Genomic DNA, 12,059 nt, shown 5'->3' with positions numbered 1-12,059 from the left:
CACAATCCGAAAGTGCCTTGGCTCCTCTGCTGCTTCCTCCCCTGTGTGTCAGCGTCAGCGTCTGTCATTGCAAACCTGAACTCCTACCAATCCCAGAACCAATACCTGCTCCACTCCGACTCCGCGTCGCACACTACTTCAGAAGCAAGACTGAGCCCCATCCCGGGCCTTCTGTGCCCGCACTCTTCCTGCCTGCAGGAGTTTCTACCCCCACTGCCGTCTACAGTTTAAAATACTTCTCCCTGAGAAGACCCTTTCCCGTCCCGTTTTAAAGAGCCCAACTCCTCTTTATTCTGCAACACTCAGTGCAGTTTTACATTGCTTTATTTGTTTTGTTGATTTTCTTTTTCTTTTTTGCCAGACTTCCCTTTAAATTCCATAAAAGGAATGACCTGGCGTGCCTCACTCACACTTGTTACCTTACTTATTTGCTCAGGGAGTGAATGGATGGAGGATGGATGGATGGATGGATGGATGGACAGATGGGTGGATGGACAGAGTTGATTGTCTAGACTTACTCCTTCCCAAAAGCCAGCCTACCACTTGCTATTCATGCTGTAGTTCTATCATGTCAGGCTCCTGGGAATCACAGGCTCCTGCAAATCATTTTCTCTCCCATGAATCCACTAAAGCTCCAACCTGAGCCCCATTGATTTAATGAACTCTGTGGTCTCTAGAGCCGACACTGATTTGTTACACTGACTTACATATAAATTATGCGTTTATTTTGTTATTAACCTTGGAGTATGTTTGCATTTGTTGTAGTTGAATCACTTTCAAATTTTACCTAAGTTATAATTTTTAAAAAGGCTTTATCTTTCTCATAATTAAAGCAGAAAAGAAATACACTTGGAAAATGTAAGAAGCACTGAGTATAATGAGGCACATATGAATCCTCGTTTCTTCACCCTGAGTAAATACTGAATATATTTTACCTTTTTTTTTTCCATCCAGTGTTTTTCCTATACAATGGTATTTCTTTAAAGATCAGGGAAAATGAAATTAAATAATAAATTTATTTTATTATTTAATGTAAAGTAGTTTGAAACTGATGCATATGAGAGGTATTCGAGAAATTCATAGAAATGTGGATTTTGGAGCAACTACATGGATTTTTAAATTTTTGTACTCAAATAAGCATCTCTTCATTCAGTTTTCCACAAACCTTTTGCCTTACCTGCATAAATTTCTCAAGTGTATGTGCAGGTCTGCGTACATCTATAAATATCCTGAATTTTAAATGTAACGTGGCTATGTCTTCATGGCATTTTAAAAGCCTGTCTTACTGTATGCCTAATCCTAAATTCTGCTTTCAAGAATCATCACTAGGTGTCAACAGAATACCAGACAGTGTACCAGGCACTGAGGCATACGTCAACTCACTTTAGATGTTTAGTGCTTACTGACCAGAAACAATCATTATAAAGAATATCTTGCTTACTCAAGCAGCTTTGTTTCTGAGTGGCTATGGATAAGTTGCGGAAACAAGAGGTGAAACCCTGGAATCATTTGAATTAGGGGGAAACAAGAAAGCTGGATCTCCAGTTTTATCTCCATTTATCTCCAATAAATGTACCCAGTTCAACTACAGAGTGCGCTGGGCACATAGATGTCATTTGCAAATGTGTTCCTGTTAGCTCACTAAAATTGTGACTTGGGCAAACCTCAACAGACCGCCCTTCTCTGAAACTGTAACTGTGAGAATGACTGGTGTCTTCCTTGTTTTCCAGAGTGATCGTCTCCTTATCAAGGGAGGCAGGATCGTCAATGATGATCAGTCCTTTTATGCTGATATCTACATGGAAGATGGCTTAATAAAGTACGTATGCAGATGCCCTCTTTTTGTCTTTTTATACTTCCTATTTTCATCAGAGACCTCAAAAGAAGCTTGAATTACGTTGGTGAAGTGAAAAATCTGAATTAAATCAGTTGATTGTTTCAATCAACAGAATTATGCCTAGGGCCTTTTTGGATGAGCTACACTGATGGGGTTTCTGTGGGGTTTCTGTGGATTTTGGTAGAAGGAGAAAATGTGCTCACTAGGGCTGGCTTTGTGGCACAGTGGGTTAAGCCACCACTTGTGATACTGGTATCACGTGTGACTGCTACTCAGCTTCTGCCCCAGCATTTCTGCTAATGCACCTGGAAAGGCAGGGGAAGAGGGCCCAAGTACTTGAACCCCTGACTTCATGTGGGAGACCAGAATGGAGTTCTAGGCTCCTGGCTTCAAACTGGCCCAGTCCTGTCCATTGCAGCCATTTAAGGAGCGAACCAGCAATTGGAAGATTCTCTTTCTCTCTCCCCCACCCTCTTTTTCTGTTGTTCTGCCTTTCAAACAAGGAGACAAATAAATAATTTTTTTTGGAAAAATAGGTGGCCACCATCATTAAGGGTACTGAACAATGGGTAAAATTTACAGCATTGTAAAAATGTACAGCTTTGTAAAACACAAAGCAAAGGACTTGACATCGAGAAAAGTGATTTAGAAGTATGGGAAACCAGGAGGAGGCACCTGGCTCCTGGCTTCGGATCGGCACAGCACGCCGGCCATAGTGGCCATTTGGCAGGTGAATCAACAGAAGGAAGACCTTTCTCTCTGTCTCTCTCTATAACTCTGCCTGTCCAAAAAAAAAAAAATATATATATATATATATACAAAATAAATACATTCAGAGGTTAGGTTTGGGTGTGGAGAGGGTGTTTAAACCAGTTCTTGACAAAAGGATGGGATTTCTATGGTCAACGCAGAGATAGGACATGCATTTCTAGCAAGATTTACAAATAGGTTCATTCAGGCTGTATAATTTATAATTACTTTATAAAATGGTTTGCTTGTAAGCAACACAGCCAGGTAATTTTGTGTTTGGATTCCTTGCACAGTGGATTTGAAAAGAGAATTTGACTTACACACCATTGTTTATCATGTAAAGCAGGGTACAGCAGCACAGTGTTAAGATACTACATAAGACAACTCTGTCTAACATATACCGTTAGCCACCGCTGGCCTCATTCAGTTTTATTTCTGTATTGTTCAACTGCATTAGCTAGTTTAGCATTCTGGTTATAGGAGATCTTCAACTTATCTTGGAAAACTTTGCTCAAATACAGTTTTCTGTAGATGGATTTTCTTTATCAGGCCCTAAGTCTAATCCAGCTTCCCCCATGTGTGTTCTGAAAACATTCTTCTGACCTTATTGGGAGCCGCTGGAGAGCAAGGACCACATCCTGCTCATCCCCGTACTTAGCACATAATTTTGTTACGCAGTCGTTTGCCTGTCTGAAAATTTACAGCGTGTTTGCTGTATGTAAGCCCATGGTCTAAGGCACTGGATAATGCTGGGTCAGATGCTACAGTCGATGTCACTCAGGCCCCATCATCACACCCTGTTCCTCGGGTGACCGTACAGGCATTTAGGGAAATGGAGATATCTGTGTGTATGCCAGGTACCTACCGTTACAAGGTGACAGCAGTATCAAGTGTTCAATTAGTAGAATGGATGATTCAGAAGAGTGAGAACTTATTAATTACAATAGTTAATCTTTCTTATTGAATTCTAATGTCCCTAACTAACACCGTTCCCTGGGTTTAAGATATATTAACATTTAATCTTCTCAACAACCTTATGGAGAAGGCATATTTATTACATTGTACAGATGAAAAAGAGTCGACGTAGGGTGAGTTTAAGTAACTTGGCCCGACAGCTTGTAACTGGCAGGGCCAAGATTATGAATCCAGATAGCCTCCATCCAGAGCAGGGGCACAGTCTGAATTCTTACACTTGCCTGTTCATCGAAACTTGATGAAGGCAGAGAGCTGGAAACTGAACCTCCAGGAATTAGTGTCATCTTGATCATACAGTGGAGGGAAGGGGGAAGGCATTTCTCTTTGAGGGTTGGTATTGTGCCGGATGTCAAAATGGGAGAAAACACACATACACAAATGCACAGAGACCAAACCGTTCTTCCTGCCCTTTGTTCTCTGTTTTTCATGTAGGAAGAACAGTGAAAGAACAGAGCTGGCTGCTCTCTGCACCACAATGGAGTTAGGATTGGAGGGTGCGTTTTTCCATAGCGTGGTGTTTTTTTTGTTTTTTTTTTTTGTTTTTGTTTTTTTTTTTGACAGGCAGAGTGGACAGCGAGAGAGAGACACAGAGAGAAAGGTCTTCCTTTGCTGTTGGTTCACCCTCCAATGGCCACCATAGCCGGCGCACCGCGCCGATCCGAAGGCAGGAGCCAGGTGCTTCTCCTGGTCTCCCATGGGGTGCAGGGCCCAAGCACTTGGGCCATCCTCCACTGCACTCCCTGGCCACAGCAGAGAGCTGGCCTGGAAGAGGGGCAACCGGGACAGAATCCGCCGCCCCAACCGGGACTAGAACCTGGTGTGCCGGCGCTGCAGGCGGAGGATTAGCCTAGTGAGCCACGGCGCCGGCAGTGGTAGACTTCTTACTGCCCAAATACTGAGGATATCTGGGCTGGATGGGAACCAAAGGGGAAGGAGCTACCTGTGCACAGGCAGTGGGGTACCTAAATGCCGTCCTCGGTAGCTGTGCCTTTGAGGGTCTCCCCAGCTTATCCCTCGGCTGAGACTGCCCCGTCCTTTCCTTGGCCAAAGCGTGTCTGGGGGAGGTTGTCCTAAGCACCTCCCTTGGCTTGAATCTGTTACTGAGGAGTGGACCGCACAGAAGCAGCTGGTGTCGGAGTCATCTGCATCTTTGACTTCCTCCTTGCAAATCCACACTTGACCAGTACATTATCAGAGCAGTGAAGACTGAGGTGGGAAATGACCCAAAGTCTGTTTGCTGGAGCACAGAAGCAGCTGTGTAGAAGAGAGTTCTCACACCTGTTCTTGCAGTCATCTCTAATGGCTCGTTATTTTACACTCTTTAGAGCCTTCTTCACTGTTAGAACTCACCGTCAGAGAGTAATGAGAACATTTATTTTTTCAGAAATATTTATTACACACATTATATTCTACACATTGAGCCACTGGAGTTTTAGTACAAAACCAGGACACGTGGGCTCACCACATGGAATACCAGATGATTGTGAATATGAGAGTAGTTCAAAAAAATTCTTAGAAAATACACATTATGAAGAAACTATGCATGGGTTTCAAATGTTTTTGCCCCAAAATAAACTTGCCTTTTAATTTAATTTTCCAGGAACTTTTTGAAGTACCACCTGGATCTGTGTTTAAAGATGGATAAATTTGTGGGTCCCTTACACAGACCATCTTGGCCAGTGTGTCACAGTGTTTAAAATCAGTATACTACTGTGTTTTCCTTGGAGAAATTTCCCTTTTGAATTACCAGTCATTCCACTGTCTCCCCAGGCAAATTGGAGACAATCTGATTGTCCCTGGAGGAGTGAAGACCATCGAAGCCAATGGGAAGATGGTGATTCCGGGAGGCATTGACGTCCACACCCACTTCCAGATGCCGTACAAGGGAATGACCACTGTGGATGACTTCTTCCAGGGCACAAAGGCTGCCCTGGCCGGCGGCACCACCATGATCAGTGAGTCGGGCTTTTCTACATTCCTCTTCCCCAGAGCCACACATTTAATGCATGTGGTGACCACCGCACCGTCTGCCTAACCTGTACACTGCCCTCTCTTCAGTCTGTAGACTTGGTGTCTGGTGGGAACTGAGAGAAAAAAAAAAAGTTGGCCCAAGGAGGTGGGCAACTCACCATGACCGTATGGAGGAGATTCGTGGGGTCTGGGCCACGAGAGCCATTCTCTCACACCTGCCCTAGCAGCCAGGGCTGGCTTCCTGCAGCAGTCACTGGGGAAAGTGAACTTAAAAACTGTGGCTGGTGGGCAAAAAGTGATTGCAGGACTGGGACTTGGGAGTGAGGGAAGAGGGAGGAGGGGACGGAGAGCATAAGCAGCGTTGTGGGATGGGGCTGGGGAGTGGCCCGGGAGAAGGACCCTGCAGTGCTGCGGGGGTTAGCAGGCCTGCATGGCCTGTGGTGCTCTCTGGCCTCTGCTGGGTTCTAACCAATTCATATCTTTAAGATTAGGTGAACTGTGGGAGTGGTTTCCATTGTTCTTTATTTATTGTTTTGTTTCTGGTAACTCTTGCCATTCTAAAGAATCCTAGGAAGTTGCCTGCCATTGGATTCTTAAACAGATCGCATTCCAGGGCAGTCCTTCCTGTCCCAAAGGAATCTCCAAGGACTGGTTTCCATCCCAGTCCTGGCCCCAAACTTGGTCAGCCAGTGCACTGTTTATTTGAGTGCCATACACATCTGCTGGAGAGCACGGAGCAGCCAGAACCCGAGAGTTATCCACTGCTCTTTGCTTCTTTGGGTGGGAGCACTAGCTGGATTCAGTTTCATCTAGCCGGTGTGAAAGCCCAGGAACGTCTCATCGAGGCCTTAAAAGGTGCAATACAGGGAGACCAGAGCTTTCCTCTGGGTAAAGGGAGGAAGCCAGCTGACTTCTCAGCACCATCTGCCCACGAAAGCCCTGGTGCCATTCCAGACATTAGTGATGTAACTCTGTGTGTTTAATTTCCGATAAGTGCACTTGGGCCCTGTTTGATAGGAGGCTGAGGAAATGGATGATCTTGCCTTGGCTTTGTGCCATCTGAGCAAGAAGCTGGAACTGTGTAGCATCCTGGAGATTCACATTGTGCTTTATCTGCAGTAAGATCCAGGAAAGTCAGAGTTCCATGTGACGGAAGAGAAAAGCATACAGGGTATCACAAAAGCATTTTGTGTCTTTTGTGGGTCATTTAGAAACCCTAGGTATGCAAGCAAAAAAGCAATCATACTACCACATTACTGTTAAAATTTAGCTCTACAGGGGCCAGCGTTGTGGCATACGGGTAAAGCCACCACCTGCAGTGCCAGCATCCCATATGGGCGCTGGTTCCTGTACCAGCTGCTCCACTTCCGATGCAGCTCCTTGCTAATGTGCCTGGAAAAGCAGTGGAGGATGGCCCAAGTGCTTGGGCCCCTGCACCCAAATGGGAGACCCGAAGGAGGCTTCTGGCTCCTGGCTTAGAATCAATACAGCTCCAGCCATTGGAGCCATTTGGGGAGTGAACCAGCTGATGGAGGATCTCTCTCTCTCTCTATCTCTGCTTCTCTGTAACCCCACCTCTCAAATAAATAAATAAGTCTTTTAAAAAAATGTAGCTGTACTTCAAAACCCATGGAAAATAGAATTAAAGGAAAAATTTTGATGCAAGAAAACATTTGAAATTTATACATAAGGAGGCATCTTCAAAAAGTTTATGAGAAGTGTGAACTATGAAAAAACTATCCAAGGATCTCAAAGTATTTTTTTTTTTTTTGTACCAAGAGAAACTGGTCTTTGAATTGCATTTCCATGAACTTTTTGAAGTGCCCTCCTGTAATCTAGATGTGTTTTTTTCCTGTTGAACAAAAGCAGTGTCATAACATGTACTGTGTCTTCACCTTCCATTGTCTGTAAATAATATGTCATGGATATCTTTCCATTCACATATTCTTATTTTGCCACCACATTTAAAATGGCTGCCCAGTCATCTGTTTTATGAGGGCATCAGGATTTATGTGTTCAGCCAAGCTTCCCTGTTGTTGAAGGCTCCGGTTGTTTCAGGTCATTCACTGGATTACATTAGGACCAAAATTTTGCATGCAACTATGCTTATTTCCTGAGGAAGAATTCTTAAGTCTGAGAATAATTATTGAGTTAAGGTATGGAAATGCCAAGTGTTTCATATGTATAAATGTTCATAGCACAATGGAATTAAAAGATATGCTTATGGTGCAGACATTTTTTAAATCTATGGCTAGTTTCTTCATACTACACATTTTTCATGATTTTTTTCATTTGATTTTAATTTATATTTAAGTAGCCATAGATCTGTAAAAATGAAGCAGATTGGCCATCTGCTTAGTTATGTAATTTCTGCAAACCATTGAAAGTAATTATCATCTCATTATCTGAATGTTTCTCCGAGATTTCTACAGGAAGTAAAGAATAGGCCATGCTAAGGCATCTAGGGTCTGTCTTTTCCACCACCCATTTGTTTAACAAATTCTGAGAACCTACAGTGTGCCAGTGAACAAGAGGACAAAGAAAACCAAGGTTACTCTTGGCCTTCTTGTGAGGGAGGAAACACAAGGTAATTTAGCTGAGAAGGGCACTCTTGCATGAACTTCTTGAAGATTTCAAAAAGTTTTAGTACCCAAATATACATACTGTGATTACATTTTCTACAGGCTTTTTGAAATACCCTCATATTTTGAAATTGTTCTCAGCAAAGTTCAATTCACGTTTGCCTTAGTTGCTTACTTTGTCTTAGATCCTCTTCGAGAGTGTAACTTTTGCCTTATTTTCACCAAATGTTGATGTCATTATTTTAAAAAATACTTAACAGTCCCATGATTGCACATGAAAGAGTAGGTAGGTTTGGGCCTCAACCAGAATCCAGATTCTTAACAGAGTTTATGTGGAAATACGAACTACAGGCCTAGCGTTATGTCCCGTTATGTTGGTGGCAACTCTTCCCCAAGGCAGTCATCAGGAGGGCCTCAGTGTCTTGTACCTGGCCTAATTGTAAAACGGCTGCTTCCACCCTCGATGGCTGTCTGACGGGTACTCGCTGGGACTCCCCACGGCACTAGTAATAACGGTGCGCAGTAGGCGTTCATGATGGCTAACATTTATTGAGCACTTACTATGTGTTAGGCACTAGCTGAAGAACACTTTATATGCATTTTGCCAATTAATCTTATAAAAAAGTCAGAAGGAAGGCACCCATTGGACACACTGTCTGCAACCTAGCTTGGCACTCATTTTAAGGAAAGAAAACTGATGTTTAAACATGCAAATTATTTGCCCCAAATCCCGTAACTCGGCGAAATTTAAATCCTCAGTATCCAGAAACTACCGTGGAACATATTCTAAGGTTCACTCTATGCTCAGGAAGTGGCCGTGTGCAGTCGTAGCTGAGCAAGTAGAGGCGGGCTGGGCAGACAGGAGCAGACCTGTCCATTGAGTCATCCGTCTGGGGCCTCTCGTTCAGTTGACCACGTGGTGCCTGAGCCTGAGTCCAGCCTGACCGAGGCCTATGAGAAGTGGCGTGAGTGGGCTGACGCGAAGAGCTGCTGCGACTATGCTTTGCACGTGGACATCACCCACTGGAACGACAGTGTCAAGCAGGAAGTGCAGAGCCTCATCAAGGACAAAGGTGAGCCCCCCACCACCCACCCCCTCAGGCTCTGCTTGGAGCCTGGACCCTTGAGCACAAGTGCTAGATGTGTGTGTACTGCTACGCTCCAGTATGCCATCTTACGTACTCCTTACAGGGTCCTACAAGAAGAGAATTGTTGTTCCCACTTTGCAGATGGAGAAACTGAGTCTCAGAACAAGTAGTGCAGGATCATCATGTTACGTCTGTCTGTAGTCTATCTTCTTTACCTCTATGCAGTAATGCCCATTTTACAGAGAAAGAAACTAAGGTCAAGAGAGATTATCTTATGTAAGGTCACGGGGCTATTATATGTGTCATTAGGTACCATATATATATACCTAACATTTTACTCCAGGGATTAAACCATTGCCACTGTCTAACCATGGCATTCTCAGAAAAGGTTGAGACAGCATTTCTGGGAGCAAAGATGTGTTGGCACTCAGGATAGGAGTTTGGAGTGAGAGAATACCATTCCTCTTGTGTCTGTCCATGTGTGTGTGCTTTCAGTGAATGCGTGATTTAGGTTCCCGTCTTTGTCTTAGATTCTCTGTTCTCTGCTTCCTTCTGTGTTTTGACCCCACCCCCATACACGCACGCATGCCTGGAATGTGTTCAGCATGGAAGGGCAGCCAGGGAGACTAGAGAAGCGTTAAGTAATGGAAGCATTATCAGTTGTGTCTAGACACAGATGCCAGGAGCTCCCTGGGAGAGTGTGCCCTGGGTTGGGGACAGAAGGATGACCCCTAAGAGCGTGAGTTTTTGCTTCTATCCCTGTTCTTAGCCCACAGGCCCTGCCTACACAGAATGTGACATTAGCTCCTCCCTTGTTTTTTCTTCCTTTTACTGTGGGCTTGTCACTGGAATAGGAGACTGAATGGCCTTCACACCCACTGCACCAAAGGGCCTTGGTCCTTCCAGGGATGACGCAGAGACTTTTGGGGATGGTAGCGTCGGAAAGAACTGCCCCGAGTTGAACCACTCTGGGCAGGGAAGTTCTCAAATTATAACCCACTTTTGGCCTGGAGCCGAAAGGGCTGAGATGGCCCCAATGGTTGCAGACCAAAATTATCCTTTCCCCAAAATGATTTTCTGTTCCCTAGTCTTGCTTGTATTTCTGTAAGTGAGTATATTAGTAGTTTATTTTGGATGAAAATTAAATATCTTTCCTATAACCCTTGCACTCACTGCTAGGAGATGGTGCAGAGGGGTACGAGAAAGAGGTGCCTGGCCGGTGCCATGGCTCACTAGGCTAATCCTCCGCCTGCGGCGCCGGCACACCGGGTTCTAGTCCTGGTTGGGGCGCCGGATTCTGTCCTGGTTGCCCCTCTTCCAGGCCAGCTCTCTGCTGTGGCCAGGGAGTGCAGTGAGGATGGCCCAAGTGCTTGGGCCCTGCACCCCATGGGAGACCAGGAAAAGCACCTGGCTCCTGCCATCGGATCAGCGTGGTGCGCCGGCCGCGGCGGCCGTTGGAGGGTGAACCAACGGCAAAGGAAGACCTTTCTCTCTGTCTCTCTCTCTCACTGTCCACTCTGCCTGTCAAAAAAAAAAGAAAAAAAAAGAAAAAAAAAAAGAAAAGAAAAAGGAAGAGGTGCCTATGGAGAGACTATTCTGCTGTGACATCACTTAGGAACTGTTGATTTTACAGGGTGGAGTGGGGAATAGGAAAATGACCTTGGAAAATGTGAAGTGCTGCTTTTCTGTTGAACGGGAGCCATGGTGACACGTGGGGCATGAGAGTGGGACAGATGATGGAGGTGGTCAGAATGATGCTGACTCTCTTGTGCCTCTCTTGCAGGGGTTAACTCCTTCATGGTTTACATGGCCTATAAGGATTTGTATCAAGTGTCCAACACAGAGGTAACGACCCGTTTGTTGTGTGGTTTGGGGTACTGGATGGGTTTCCTATTGTTGAAGACCTTGGCCATTGTAACATGAGTCCCTGTGGTCACTGCGGGAGACCACTGGGCCAGAGTTCTTCTTGAAGCGCTGCTGTCCGTGCTAGCTTTTAAATAAGGTAATGGGCAGCCTGCCGTTAGCAGGGCAGGCATGGAGCTGGAATCGCCACTGGGGCAGCTTGCTCAGATAGGTAAGAGGAAGGGCAGGGCTGCATCTCCACCCACTGAACAATGCGAAGCTTTGGGAACTCATTGAAAGGGTGAGGTTCTCTGCCTTACAGGGTCAGGAGTGCCTTCTGCTTTTTGGAGCAGCGTGTGCCTCTGAGGCCCTGTGAGACACACGGCGGGTGTCTGCTCTACAGAAATTTTGAGTTTTCAGAGGAAACAGAAGAAACTCTTTTCCGTGCCTCCTGATTATGAGATGAGGGTCTCACCTTTTCTGTTAGCTTCTGGCTGGGCTATCCCAGCTCTCTGGGGGCACTCATCGAGGAGGATTCCCAAGCCGTGTCTCTCAGCTTGGAGGAAAATCCTTCCATTAAAATGTGTGCTAGAGCCAGCGGGGAGGAGTTGGTGGTACCTGGTTAGGTTTTCCCCTGTCTGCCTGGGAGTCTAGGTGGGGTCTTCTTGTAGACAGAGTTCCTCTGGGCTCACCCTCCTCTCTGACCGTGCATATTTTGGTCTTCGTAGTTGCCCCGGTCACTTTGTTTCCCGTAGTTTCCTGTAGTTTCCACTCTGGCTCTAGATTGGGCCTGTAAATGGGGCTGCTCCCCGTGGTGTGCTCACGTGACGGAGACTCACTTCTCTTTCAGCTCTATGAGATCTTCACCTGCCTGGGAGAACTGGGGGCCATTGCTCAAGTGCACGCTGAGAACGGAGATATCATTGCGCAGGTAGTGACGGTGCTTTCTGCGTGGGTTTGGGTCTGCATCCCACGGGTGTGTGGCTCGGGCTCTCCATCGTGAACACTCAGCTG

At 45.5% G+C, this 12,059-nt stretch overlaps 1 protein-coding gene across 2 annotated transcripts in view; it reads left to right on the top strand.

Moving 5' to 3' along the window:
• Window positions 1–12,059, top strand: part of DPYSL3 (dihydropyrimidinase like 3) — a 120,277-nt gene that overhangs the window by 86,377 nt on the left and 21,841 nt on the right. For both annotated transcript variants that reach the window (XM_002710291.5, XM_008255198.4), the window contains exons 2-6: window positions 1,731–1,819; window positions 5,333–5,517; window positions 9,024–9,188; window positions 10,987–11,048; window positions 11,896–11,976. In XM_002710291.5, the coding sequence (XP_002710337.1) occupies window positions 1,731–1,819; window positions 5,333–5,517; window positions 9,024–9,188; window positions 10,987–11,048; window positions 11,896–11,976 (582 nt within the window). The remainder of the gene's footprint in view (window positions 1–1,730; window positions 1,820–5,332; window positions 5,518–9,023; window positions 9,189–10,986; window positions 11,049–11,895; window positions 11,977–12,059) is intronic.

Source organism: Oryctolagus cuniculus, chromosome 6, assembly GCF_964237555.1.
Source record: "Oryctolagus cuniculus chromosome 6, mOryCun1.1, whole genome shotgun sequence".
NCBI classification, from domain to species: domain Eukaryota; kingdom Metazoa; phylum Chordata; class Mammalia; order Lagomorpha; family Leporidae; genus Oryctolagus; species Oryctolagus cuniculus.
The sequence above is the reverse complement of the archived record's forward strand: the minus strand, read 5'-3'. Positions and strand labels throughout refer to the sequence as shown.